The sequence below is a fragment of the Giraffa tippelskirchi genome, chromosome 2 (assembly GCF_054371585.1).
Source record: "Giraffa tippelskirchi isolate mGirTip1 chromosome 2, T2T-mGirTip1v1.2.pri, whole genome shotgun sequence".
Classification (NCBI taxonomy): Eukaryota; Metazoa; Chordata; class Mammalia; order Artiodactyla; family Giraffidae; genus Giraffa; species Giraffa tippelskirchi.
In genome coordinates this window covers 35,938,463-35,952,490 of record NC_137276.1, presented here as the reverse complement: position 1 = coordinate 35,952,490, position 14,028 = coordinate 35,938,463, and the positions used below count along the sequence as shown (strand labels likewise).

The window sequence follows — 14,028 nt, the reverse complement described above, 5'->3', positions numbered from 1 at the left end:
TGGTTATGTTTGTGATGAATATAAATGGGTTATACAATAAAACCACTGACAGTTAGAGAGTCCCATATGGCAGCTCACAGAAAGAGAAATCTACTTTTGATAGAAAACAGACTATAGCTACATTTAATCTTATCTGGGATCTTTGTATTGGCTAACCAAAGCTCTTTAAAAAATCCATTAGAATATAAATTCCGATTCCTCATCAGCACTAAGACATTTAACAGAAAAACATCAGAATAAATAAGGGACTTTTATGATATCCTTCCTGTGGTAGGTTGAATAACTGTACCCCCAAAGATATTCACATCCTAATTCTTTTGAATGTCACCTTATGAAACAAAAAAGGACTTTGCAGATGTGATTAAATTCAGGAACTTGAGATGAGGGGATCTTCAACTATTATCCAAATAGTCCCTAAACGTAATCACATGTACCCTTATAAGAGAAAGACAGAAGGAGATTTGACATAGAGGAGAAAGCATGGAAGTACACTGCAGTGATATACCACAAGCAACAGAATGCTAGCAGCCGCCAGAAGGCTGGAAGGCACAAGAAACAGATTCTCCCTGGAGAGCCTCCAGCAAGAGTCTGGCCCTCCTGACAGCTGGATTTTGACCCAGTGAAACTCTGTTCAGACTTCTGGCCTCTAGAACTGTGGAAGAGTAAGTTTCTGTTCTAAAACCAACAAGTTTGCTGTGAATTGTTACAGCAGCTGTAGGAAGCTAATACACCCCCTCAAAAAACAAAAAAAACTTGACATAAAAGTACTTAGAATCTGGAATTCTATGTATAATTTACCTAGAAATCAGGAGTCAGAGTAGAATAAAAACATTTTCAGACAAGCAAGTTCTCAAGACATTTATCTCCTCTGTACTGTTTCTCAGGAAGTTACAGGAGTAAATAAGGGAGTAAACCAAGAAAGTGTATACAGATCAGATCCAGAAACATGATCGCCAATATGCTGCTCAGCATGGCCAAAACAACAGCAACAACAAAACCAACCAAGGGAAACTCTAGGATGGCAGCTGGTACAAGCATAGACAGTAAGCAGCTCAATTTGAAACTGATAGATTTCTAATGTGACTGAACTGGTGGAAAGTTTTACTGAGAGGATAGAGGAAAAATTAAGAAAGCAAGGAAAGCTAATCAAAAAAAATTGGGCAACGATTAACTTTAGGATAGGTAAAAAAGCAAAGGAAACATAATCTCACTAGATTGAAATGCTCAGCTGTGAATAGGCATATAACCTAAATACAGGTCTTTGATTTAAGAAAAATTGTAATATTGAGTGTATGGCAAAGGGAAAGCAGAGGGGATGGTTAAGATTCTATCTTTTGTTAAGAGGAAGTCAATAAATAAAGTTGAAAATTGATTAATCAAAAGGTAATAGTATATACAAATTCTTTATAGAAATGAAATATGTGTAAATGCTAGAAATGTAGTTAAGTTGAAAGTAGTTATTTCTGGCATGGAGGTCTGGAGGGACTGGGGTGAGATAAGGCAGGAAAATAGCTTTTTTGTTGTTGTTGTTATAAGCCTTTTAGAAAGTATTTAACATTTAAAATAATGTCCATGTTTTACTTTCAGAAAAATAAAATTCAATTACAAATAATTTTTACAGGAAATATACAGGCTCTTGAAAGGGAAAATGCCAGAACAAGCACAAGGCCAATGATATTGCATGGGTAGAACTTACATTAACTATTCTTAGAGTATTAAAAATAATTTCTAAACATGGGCAAATTTTCAAGAGAGAGGTGTTGATTAGTTTGAGTAGGTTGAGCTCTACAGAGACAGTGTAAGATAACCTGCCTAGTGTAACAAAACTCTCACAAATATCCATAAGACCCCAGCCATCTCCATTAGGTTTAGTCTTGAGGGCAGGAACTACAATTCAACCTATTTCTACAATGCCTGGCTCATAACAAGCAACTCAGTAAGCATATGGTGAAAATGGGGTGCAGAAACACTAACCACACTGACCACATGAAAAACATAGGTGAATTAGGTGAGGGAGATGGCAGTTAACAATCTGGGATTTGGGCTCAGAAAGAATTCTGAATTCCTTCTCTGTTACTTATTAGATGTAGACTATAGAAAATATGCTAACTTGGCTTCTTTTTCATAAAATAGTGAGAAATACTAGTTTCTGCTTCAAAAAATTGTCCTGAAGATTAAATAAGATGGTGCACACAATGTATTTCATAGTCTGACGCATGAGAACCCTAGATAAATGTCAGCTATAACTATTACCAAATGGAGACTCTTGAATTTCTTGCATCAACTCAAACAACTGTTTTGTTTTTGGCTATGCAGGGCAGCTTGTGGGAATTTAGTTCCGGGACCAGGTATCTAACCAGCCCCAGCAGTAAAAATGCCCAGTCCCAACCTTTGGACCACCAAGGAATTCTCTACATATTGTTTAGATGTTTACCAATGAGAAAGAAAAGAAGAAATGAACAGTTTTTGGCCTATCATGTGCCAGGTACTTTATATATGTTATTATTTTAATTCTTACAATAATAGTAATCATTATTATCTCCATTTTGCAGATAAGGAAACCAAGGTTGGGAGAAGTTAGGCAAGTTCCTTCAGGTACCCATTGGACAGAGGAGCCTGGTGGGCTACAGTCCATAGGGTCACATGGAGTCGGACGTGACTGAAGCAACTTAGCACTCATGCACACATTCATTTATTTAGTGACCACTTTGTGTAAGGCTCCATTCAAGATACTGGGAAAACAATATTGAACAAAACAATCACAGAACTTACATTCTAGAAAAGTAAATAGACAATATACGGTAATGTAACTATAGATTGTAGTTAAGAATTATGAAGGAAATAAAGAGGGTCTTGAGATAGAAAATCATAGGAGGAATTTGTTTATATATTTAGATAGGATAGTCAAGAAAGGCCTTTTTGAAGAGAAAGTTGAGCTGAGATTTGAAAGATAAGAATGGGTAAGGCATCCAAGGAGCCAAACTAGACGGCTGTAGGGAGATGGTACAGGTCTGGCTGTATAGGTATACAAATACAAAGGTCTGGCTACAGCAAAGAACTTAGAAACTCTGGAACATGGTAGTGGCTGGAGCTGTTTGTGCCGGCCAAGGTCAGATCATGAGGCCTCAGTGCCATATTTTTAGTCAATCAATTAATTCATTTTTTGGGGTTGCACTGAGTCTTTGTTGGGCTTCCCAGGTGGCGCTAGTAGTAAAGAACCTGCCTGTCAATACAGATAGCATAAGAGACTTGGGTTCCATCTCTGGGTTGCGAAGATCCCCTGGAGGAGGGCAGGGCAACCCATTCCAGTATTCTTGCCTGGAGAATCCCATGGACAGAGGAAGCTGGCAGGCTATAGTCTTTAGGATCGCAAAGAGTCAGACATGACTGAAGCAACTTCAGGCACGCGCACACACAAGGGTGTGTGCAGGGTGCAGGCTTTCTCTAGTTTCCCGGAGCGAGGGCTACTGTCTAGTGTGTGGGCTTCTCATTGAGATGGTTTCTCTTGTTGTGGAGCATAGGCTCTAGGCACATGGGCTTCAGTAGTTGTGGTCTACAGATTTATTTGCTCTGAGGCATGTGGGATCTTCCTGGACCAGGGATTGAACTTGTGTCCCCTGCATTGGCAGGCAGATTCTTAACCACTGTACCACCAAGTTCAGTTCAGTCCAGTCTCTCAGTCGTGTCCAACTCTTTGTGACCCCATGGACTGCAGCATACCAGGCTTCCCTGTTCTTCACCATCTCCCAGAGCTTACTCAAACTCATGTCCATTGAGTGACTGATGCCATCCAATCATCCCATCCTCTGTCGTTCCCTTCTCTTCCTGCCTTCAATCTTTCCCAGCATCAGGGTCTTTTCCAATGAGTCATTTCTTTGCATCAGGTGGCCAAAGTATTGGAGTTTAGCTTCAGCATCAGTCCTTCCAATGAATATTCAGGGCTGATTTCCTTTACAATTGACTGGTTTGATATACTTGCAGTCCAAGGGACTCTCGAGAGTCTTCTCCAGCACCACAGTTCAAAAGCATCAATTATTTGGTGCTCAGCTTTCTTTATAGTCCAACTCTCACATCCATACATGACTACTGGAAAAACCATAGCCTTGACTAGACGGACCTTTGTTGGCAAAGTAATGTCTTTGCTTTTTAATATGCTGTCTAGGCTGGTCATAGCTTTTCTTCCAAGGGACAAGTGTCTTTTTATTTCATGGCTGCAGTCACCATCTGCAATAATTTTGGAGCCCCTCCCCCCCCGCAAATAAATTCTGTCACTATTTCCATTGTTTCCTCATCTATTTGCCATGAAGTGATAGGACTGATGCCATGATTTTAGTTTTTTGAATATTGAGTTTTAAGCCAACTCTTACACTGCCCTCTTTCACTTTCATTAAGAGGCTCTTTAGTTCTTTGCTTTCTGCCATACAGGTGGTGTCATTTGCGTATCTGAGGTTATTGATGATATTTCTCCTGGCAATCTTGATTCCAGCTTGTGCTTCATCCAACCTGGCATTTCATGATGTACTCTGCATATAAGTTAAATAAGCAGGGTGACAATATACAGCCTTGACGTACTCCTTTCCCAGTTTGGAACCAGTCTGTTCCATGTCCGGTTCTAACTGTTGCTTCTTGACCTGCATACAGATTTCTCAGGAGGCAGTCCCTTAATGTTATTTTGATAATTTGGAATTAACATTAGTTAAGAAATGGCCAATGCTAGAGGGACTCTTTGACTCTCTGTATCCCTAGGAGCAGAAAATAATCTCTCACAGGAAAGGTGCACTCCCTGCATCTGTAGGTAAAAGGACACCCTCTGGCCAGAGACAGGGAATTCAGGCAAGAAGCCTAGTTAAACAAATTTTGTTACTTTTAATTTGCTACCCCAAACCTAAACTGTTTAGATTCTTCACTAATTGAGCACCCAAAACTAAGTTTGTCTTGTCAATTTTTCACAAATTTATTGCTTCTTTGTCTAAAATTATAAGCTGCCTGCTTTGCCACTTCCTAGGTCCCATTTCTATGAGACCTCCCTCCAATTAAAATTTAGGTTGTTTTTTTTCTCCTGTTAACCTGTATTGTGTCAATTTCATCATTAGTCCATCAATAAGAACTCAAAAATAGTTTACCTATCCTAAAAATTTCCCCCTTCTTGACAAGGGCCTTACAGGACATGGTAAGAAGTTTGGATTTTATCCCAAGTACAATGAAGAGCTAATGTAAGGTTAAAAAGTACACGAAGAGCATGATCTGTTCTATTCTTAAAAAGTGCCTTCCCTTTGCTAAGCAAAAAGAGATGGGAATGGAAAAGAACAGAAGTAGGGAAACCTGTTAAGGAAATTATTAAGGACAGTTATTCAGGGTAGAGATAAAAGAGACTTGGACTAGAGTGGTAGGCAGAAGTGATAAAACCAACAGGTCTGCATTGGACAAGGAGAACCAAGGAATCAAAGGTTTGGTTAGAACCACTTGTCTAAATGAGAAAGATCAGGGTGGAGATAAGGGGGGTTAGAGTGAAGAGTTCCATTTTGGATAGGTTCATTTAGATGCTGGTGAGCCATCTAAGAAGAGATATCAGTAGACAACCGGCTATGCAGGATGAGATGACTATTCATCTAAGCTGTAGATGTGCCGATTCCTTGGGGGAAGAAGGTAAGTTAATAAGAAGAGGAACACTTAAGGAGGCCTTTCCCCCCCATCTGGCCATCATCACATCATCACTTAGGAAACTACAAAGATATCTAGGTTCCTGTGGGCTAAGGATGGTCCCAAAGCGAAGTTCCCAGAGACAAGTATAGCGCAGGCCCACGATTCTTTATTTCCTGGGTCTGCGACCCACCTCTAATCTGGTCGAGTATCACTGCCAAAACGCCCAGAGTACTCCTACGGAAGCCGGCGGTCACTGAGCGCAAGAGGAGCCGGGTCGCGTTGCCTGCCGGGAGTTGTAGGCTGACGGCCTGGGCGTTTGCGCAACCTCCTTGAGATGCCTGCGGGATGCTCCGCCACGTAGATTGAGCCTGCAACAGCTACTGCAGGACCGTGGTCGGAAAACGCAAATCTCACCTTGCTTTCTTGCTTGGAATCATTTGGCGAGGACGAGTTCCCATCAATCAAAGGATAAATTCATAGTCCTAAAGTAACAGTGTCTTTTTCATCACGATTTAGTACCAATGGTAGACTTAACATTTCCTAATTATTCTTCAAGACGATTCTGGACGCTTCCTCCGAGAAAAGGGCTTGCTTTGGAGCTCTCTTTTCTGTGCTTCCACAGCACTATCTGACAATTCTCTAATACCATTTACAATCACGGCTAGGTTTTCCCAGCGCTTAAACTATTTACCCTCACCAGCTCATTAATTTTCACACAACTGTCTCACACAGTTGCTATCAGTACCATTCTGCTGATGAGGAAACTCTGGCCTAGAGACGTTCTGTAATTTGAGCAAGACCACGTCGAAGTGTGACACTACTCGCGGAGAGTCTCCCACTAGACTACGAGTTCCAGGGTGGCACCGCCCGACCAGCTATTTACATTTCCGCGGGTCACGCCCTAGGGGCGTGGTCTGGTGACGACATCGCATCCCATGGTGCTTTGCGCGCCAGCGCTGCCATTGGCCCGGCGAGTCGGCTCCTTTTTCAAATTGAGGCGCCGAGTCGTTTGCTCGGTTTCCTGGGCTTCGGGCGGAGACTAGGTTTGTGATTCCAAGGCTCGGGCTAGTGCGGGGCAGACGCCGCGGCCAGTCACGGTTCCTGGTGGATAGCGGTTTCCGCGGGCACGCCAGCACCCGGCAGGGGAGGAGGGCACCCAGGTCCGCCCCGGCCGCCGACCCGCTCCACGCCCCACGGCGCCCAAGTCCGTGACCCGGTCTTCTTACGGGACAGTCATGGCGTCTCAGCCGAATTCATCTGCGAAGAAGAAAGATGAAAAGGGGAAGAACATCCAGGTGGTGGTGAGATGCAGGTAGGGCGAGCTTGCAGGGTTCCGAGCCCTGGGCTTTGCTGCCGGGCTCCTTCCTGCGCGGTCCGGGGAGACGGATTTTGTTTGCAATTTTCTGAAGGAACCAGACCTTCCTGTTTCATAGTTTCCTGCGTTCTGTTCGAGAAAATGACACCAAGTTACTGTAAGGAGTAAACTAGTATTTTGTTTTGTTTTGTTTTCAGAAGAAAGGATATTTGTATCAGTTTATAGTTTAAACTGCTATTGAGGAGAAGTTCGTCGCTGTTCCTTAGTGAAATGTGTTTTTTAAAAAAATATTGTCGACAATGATTTAGGTGTCATTCTGTATGCCACTCCTTGCAGTTGATCAGTTTGGAAACGACTGCACACCTACTAAACAGATGTTTAGCACTTAAGTTGTTACTACCATCCTCTCCATCATCTCTAAAAAAGTAATCATTTACCTCTTCACTTTGTTCTAGAAGCAATATTTTCTTAATCCTTAGTAAACAAACATCATTGTTTTTAAAATTTAAGTTGTAGAATGAGTTTATGTTTTAAAAAATTAAGGAGACAACTAAAGTTGTGTTACATTTTCCAGTGGGTGGGTGAAGGTGTTCAGCTCTCTCCTGATTAGTTTCCCCATCATTTCCCTGCTTTAAAATGTGGTAGGAGAGGAAGAACATACTTGTACAATCTATTGCTTAACCAAATATTGGGTTGGTTTGGCTTTTTAGATGCCCTGCACAGTTTGCTGGTATATGGTGTATTTTGTGTGTCTATTTTTGTTGCTGTGATATTAAAAACTCTACCAACTCTCAGAAACTTTTCTGTAAATCCAAACGTATTCTAAAATTAAAAGGTTATTTTAAAAGTGTATTAACAAACTTTCTTAGGTTACTGCCTACACAGCTTTGGTGGCTTGAGTTGTATATACCAAAGGTAATAGCTAACTCTAAAGTAGGTGCCTGAGAAGACGCTTGGTGATAACCAGAAGTCTGGGCAATTACCAATTGCACTCTGGGGCCTCTGTTAATAGTTACTTGTCTTGAAGATTAAAAAAACCAGCCCATATTCAAATACAAATTTTTATATGATTTTGATCCTTTAATTAAGTCAGGCAGTATTACCTTTTCTAAGTGGCTTTATTTTCTTTAATTTCTCTTTTATTGTTAGTTAAAAAATAGGTCAGACCTATAAAAAATTATAAAGAACGATATACCAAGCATCTGTGTTTAGAAACAGAAGAATCATTACAGCTAGAATCCCACTGTATCCCTCCGCATCCCTTTCTTCTACCTCAAGAGTTGAACATTATCCTGAATTTCACGTTTATTACCTCCATACATTTAAAGGCTTAACTTAAAAGAAATTTCTTTTACTTTATCGTTAATGAAAAGTGCTTAGGTAGTGTCCAATGTTTACAATAATTTCAGTATAAAAAGATGTTTTTCTTTTCAGGTTAGCCTTTTCTTTTTCAAATAGCCCTCCTGCTGCAAAGATTTCTGTTCTTGGTGTGGTGGTGGTGTGTGTGTGTGTGTGCTCAATTGTGTCCGAATCTTTGCAACCCCAATGTCTGTAGCCCACCCAGGCTCCTCTGTTCATGGGATTTCCCGGGCTAGAATACTGGAGTGGGTTGCCATTTCCCTCTCCAGGGGATCTTCCTGATCCAGAGATTGAATCTGTGTCTCTGCCGTCTTCTGCCTTGGCAGGTGGATTCTTTACCACTGAGCCACCTGGGAAGCCCAGTGTGTCCTTAAACTTGACTAAATAAATAACTTATGCCCTTGAGGGTTATCAAATCTTTTCTCAAAGGGCCCAGATAGTAAATATTTTAGGCTTTTCAGATTACACGTGGTTTCTGTCATATACTCTTCTCTGATTTTTTTTTCCCCCCAGTTTTAAACTTTTAGTGGCAACAGTTTGTGATAACCTAAGAGATCAGCCTAAGGGTTTCCCTCATAGTTCAGTTGGTAAAGAATCTGCCTACAGTGCACGAGACCTGGGTTCAATCCATGGGTGGGGAAGATCCTCTGGAGAAGGAAATGGCAACCCAGTCCAGTATTCTTGCCTGGAGAATCTCATGGACAGAGGAGCCTGGCAGGCTACAGTCCATGGGGTCACAAGAGTTGGACACGACTTAGCAACTAAATCACCAAGAGATCAGCAAAATTTTAAGAGAGATGACTTCAGTTTTTGATTACAATGAATGCAATCTTTACGATAACCTAAGAAATCAACAAAATTTTAAGAGATGACTTCATTTTTTGATTACAATGAATACAATCTTTATGATGTTCTTTACTTGTACAGTAGCTATATGAATATTCATGGAGTGAATGAATGAATCTAGTGGACAGGACCTTTTTTTTAATCCTCAGTCTTTCTTTACCATTTTGGTTGTTTGAATTTTAATATGACTGTAGTGAAAGCATTAGTGTTAGTCGCTTAGTTGTGTATGACTCTTTGCGACTGCATAGACTGTAGCCCGTCAGGCTCCTCTGTTCATGGAAATCTCCAGGCAAGAATACTTGAGTGAGTAGCCATTTCCTTCTTCAGGGTATCTTCCCCACCCAGAAATTGAACCTGGGTCTCCTGCATTGCAGGCAGATTCTTTACTGTCTGGACCACCAGGGAAGGCCAACTACAATTGATGGTTTTGCTAGTGTCATCAGCAGCAACCTTGCAATTTCTAATTAAAGAAGTCTGGATAGGAAAATAGTTGGTTGGCAGTAGTACTCTTTATTGCAGTATAAACAGTCCCTAAAGCTCCTTTGTGGGAGCTTTGATAACTTTTAGGGATGTGTGATTTATGGGAATTTCTACTACTTTGCCCAAACAACTTGAATGGTATTCATTTGGTAACTTAATCACACATCAAGACAAGAGATTAGACCAATTGGAAAAGCTTTAACCACAGAAGAGCAATTCTGCATACTGTGACTTTTGTGCATTGTTAGGTTTCAGTACATTTAACAAATGACAGCATGACAAGATATTACTTGGAAGTTACTGAGTTAAATTTCTCAGGATTACAAATGTGGTCTTCAAACATGGGGGTGGGGCATGCCAGAGGACATTGAGGTATCCTTAAAATAAATAGCAGTTTGGTTAGTCTAGTGGTGAAGGGAAAGATAACTTCCTATTTGGCATTTCCTGTCACAGTATGTGACAATGAATGGGAAAAGTGAACTCAGGGCAAGAATACCTCTCCCTTTGGCTCAGATTTGTGTTAAGTATGTCAGTATCTTACGGATGCTACTCTGTGCACTGTGGTTCTTTTTAGCTTTCCTTTTCGTTCCCCTAAGGATGACATTTATTAAGCAGTGTAGTATGACAGATATTAATATTTGAGTGTCTGCTAAGCAGAGTAGTAGACGCTGGGGAAACAGTAAATTACATAGGATTTGTTTCCCTACATTTTGAAGTTGGTACAATTACCAACCTTTTAATTTTCAAATGAGGAGACAGGCACGGGGCTCTGTTGCCCAGGCAGACTGGATGAAGAGTCCTCATTCTACTGAAATGCCTAAGGAGGCATTTATCTTATTTTACTTCACGTGGAGTCTTTCCCATCACGCCTCCTCTATCCTGCTCTGTCCTAATCAAGGCCCCATTAAGTTTCTGCTGTATGTTCCTACAGCACCTTTTAGTTCCCCTTACTAAACACCACTCTTACAATCACTTGTTTTGTGTTCCCCACTAGACCTCAGTGTCTTGAGGACAAACTGAATTAACACATGTGAAACACTTGGAACAGTGAATACCTGGCACGTAGTAAGTGCTCTGTGTGTTAGTCATTATTTTAATATATTGTTTATTTTGTGCCAGATATCCCTTGGCGGGTTAATATTTTGGATGCAAATTTGGCATGTTCTTTCTACTACATCATAACCTAACTTGGCCGGATTCTAGGAACAGTGGAAATTGAATTCTGAAAAATAAGTTTCACCTTTTTTCCAAATTAATTATCTTAGCAACTGCTCCAAGAAACTGTCAGAATTGTACATATCTTTCAAAACTTTTTAAACTAATTTTATTTCTGGAAATTGAAACCCTTAAAATTCTGCTGTCTGCTTTAGCAGTGTCATTTAGGTCCATTTAATCTCTGTCACCAACAGTGTAGTTAAAACTTCCCATTGTTCTTCTCTGAGATATTAACAAAAATGTCACCAGTAACCTGATAACTAAGAGTTCTTAATTCTTAAGTGAACTTACTTACAAAACAGACTCACAGCCTTAGAGAATGAACTTATGGTTGCTGGGGAGAAGGGATAGTTAGGGAGTTGGGGATCTACATGGATACACTACTATATTTAAAATGGATAACCACAAGAACATAGAACTCTGCTTAATGCTAAGTGGCAGCCTGGATAAGAGAGGAGTTTGGGGGAGAATGGATACATTTATATGTATGGCTGAGTCCCTTAGCTGTTCACCTGAAACTATAACAAGTTTTAATTGGCTATATATACCCCAATACAAAATAAAAAGTTTTTTAAAAAAGAGTTCTTGAATAACCTTGTGTGTTTCATTTTACAGACCGTTTAATTTGGCAGAGCGGAAAGCTAATGCCCATTCGGTAGTAGAATGTGATCATGTGCGGAAGGAAGTTAATGTTCGAACTGCAGGACTGGCGGACAAAAGCTCAAGGAAAACATACACTTTTGATATGGTACTTACTTCCTAAAGTGCTGCTACTTCTTATTATCCACTAATGTAAAATTATCCTACTATGTATATTTTCTGTAGGTTCTGGTGTAGTTAGAAATTTCAGTCTATCCTTTGAGTTGTCAAATGGTTTCTAGTGGGCTGGATAAGTTAATATATTAAAAACAATTATTAAGGTAATTTTGAAGTGTTCTTTTTTTTTAAGAAATGCTTTTTGTTTTTTGGCTAGGTTTTTGGAGCAAATACTAAACAAATTGATGTTTACCGAAGTGTTGTTTGCCCCATTCTGGATGAAGTTATTATGGGCTATAATTGCACTATTTTTGCGTAAGTGAAACACTTTTCAAATTGATGAAAAGTTCTAGATGCATGTAGGGATTTTTTTTGTTTAACACTTCTGTTAATTTTGACAGATATGGCCAAACCGGCACTGGAAAAACCTTTACAATGGAAGGTGAAAGGTCCCCTAATGAAGAGTATACTTGGGAGGAGGTATTTACTGTTTATATCAAACTTCTGTCTCTAAAGTGGCTAAAGTGCAGCTGAATAAAACTTGGTTGGATGCCTCTGTCTGAAATAGATCAGAGTACCATGTCAAACATGAATTTAGGATAAACTACTAGTATAATGATATTAAAATATATGTAATGGCTTCTGTTTAAGAAACATAATGTCTTACTGGGAGAGAGAGGAGCAATACATATGGTACAGTTAGGTGATGAGAGAAGGGTCTCTTTGGGGCAGAAAGTTGGAGCAGACTATTGTGGGAAAGTGGAATGTGAGTAGAACTTGAAGGGGAAGGCTTTGCAGTGAGGGAGTGAGTCTTGTAAAGTTAGCACAACCATGGGAGCAGTATGGTACTTTATTAATGACGACTTTGACTGTGAAATTAAGATCACCATATTGCTGAAGATTATAGGAAGCACATAGTACATTTCACAAAGAAATGTGTTTAAACCTAAATGAGTTTAGTGACTAATATTTTCCAAATTACCAACATTTAGGTAGATCCTTTCTTCTAGTGGTTGGGGCATTAACTTACTTTATGCATGAGTAATAGTGTTATGGAATTGTAATCATAGAAAATATGGAATAGGCTTAAAGCACAGTTTCAAAATTTAGAGTCATAACAGTTTTATTAAGGATACTTAGACATTTGAGAAACAACTTTATGTCGGAATTCGGGAATATACTGTTAGATGAGCCACTTTTCTGATTAAAAGAATGGTACTATGTTCTCATGAGAAAATTGGAGAGATTATTGAACTTGGCTTTATAAGGAACTTGATTCAGTTGGTTTCTGTATAATGCTCAGGCATGAAGTAGCTGACTGGAATGACAGATTTGTGGAAGGTGTAAGGAAGAATAATTGCTATTGAACAGATTGTTGTAAATGGCTTGTGAATGATTTGGCTTCTCTAACATTAGGTTAGTTTTTTAATTTTTTTTTAAACCTGTTTTGACATATTTATGTTTAAATATACTATAAAGGAGGCCCTTGTTATATATGTGTTTTAACTATTGCAGTAAATGGTATTCTTTTAGTCTTTATTAATATTATCATTTCAGGATCCTTTGGCTGGTATAATTCCACGTACTCTTCATCAAATTTTTGAGAAACTTACTGATAATGGTACTGAATTTTCAGTGAAAGTGTCGCTATTGGAAATCTATAATGAAGAGCTCTTTGATCTCCTTAATCCATCTTCTGATGTTTCTGAGAGACTGCAGATGTTTGATGATCCCCGTAACAAGGTAACTTGAGTCTTTAACAATGAAATGTCTCCAAATGTTAATGTGTGATATTTTGAGAAATATATATATATATATTTTTTTTCTTTTTAACCAATTTAATGGATGCTCTTCTGATATTTTGTCAGAGGGGAGTGATAATCAAAGGTTTAGAAGAAATTACAGTACACAACAAGGATGAAGTCTATCAAATTTTGGAGAAGGGGGCAGCGAAAAGGACAACAGCAGCAACTTTGATGAACGCCTACTCTAGGTAAGAAAGCCCTTGTTTCTCCCACTGCTCCATTTTGTTTTCAAGAAGAATATCCAAACTTGGGAAATCAAATTGGGGCATGTCAAGGTATGTGAGTCACACACCTAGATTGTGTGCTGGATTGCTTCCCTTAGTAATTGGCTTGAGGTTTATAAGCAGAGCACCAATATTGGGAGAATGTTGAAAGGATGACAAAGACAAGTTGAACTTGAGCAGACTTATTAAGTTTTTTTAAGTAGAAGATTTCTTTACCCAAATGAAATTATACATGGGAGCCCTGATTAAAATGTGGCTGGGGTAGTTGATTTGGCAGTGGGATACTCAGGGGCTTACCTCCTCAGCCTTCAGGAGATTTGCCCTGAGTACTTTTCTGGAGCCCCTAAGGATACTTAGAATACAGTTTGAAAATCCCTTATTTGAG

General features: G+C 39.6%; 2 protein-coding genes across 5 annotated transcripts in view; one reads left to right on the top strand and one right to left on the bottom strand.

Moving 5' to 3' along the window:
* IDE (insulin degrading enzyme) overlaps positions 1–6,544 on the bottom strand; it is a 111,208-nt gene extending 104,664 nt beyond the window's left edge. Inside the window, exon 1 of one of the 2 annotated variants that reach the window (XM_081554401.1) lies at positions 6,058–6,544. In XM_081554401.1, coding sequence (XP_081410527.1) covers positions 6,058–6,101 — 44 coding nt within the window. In that variant the 5' untranslated portion in view covers positions 6,102–6,544. The remainder of the gene's footprint in view (positions 1–6,057) is intronic. The other variant, XM_081554402.1, reaches the window with a different exon arrangement.
* Positions 6,545–6,677: 133 nt separating this feature from the next.
* KIF11 (kinesin family member 11) overlaps positions 6,678–14,028 on the top strand; it is a 45,140-nt gene continuing 37,789 nt past the window's right edge. Inside the window, exons 1-7 of one of the 3 annotated variants that reach the window (XM_081554353.1) lie at positions 6,678–6,955; positions 10,638–10,708; positions 11,474–11,606; positions 11,832–11,929; positions 12,016–12,094; positions 13,172–13,357; positions 13,483–13,607. In XM_081554353.1, the coding sequence (XP_081410479.1) occupies positions 11,604–11,606; positions 11,832–11,929; positions 12,016–12,094; positions 13,172–13,357; positions 13,483–13,607 (491 nt within the window). In that variant the 5' untranslated portion in view covers positions 6,678–6,955; positions 10,638–10,708; positions 11,474–11,603. Of the gene's footprint in view, positions 6,956–10,637; positions 10,709–11,473; positions 11,607–11,831; positions 11,930–12,015; positions 12,130–13,129; positions 13,358–13,482; positions 13,608–14,028 lie in introns of all 3 variants that reach the window. The other 2 variants (XM_081554342.1, XM_081554364.1) reach the window with 2 other exon arrangements.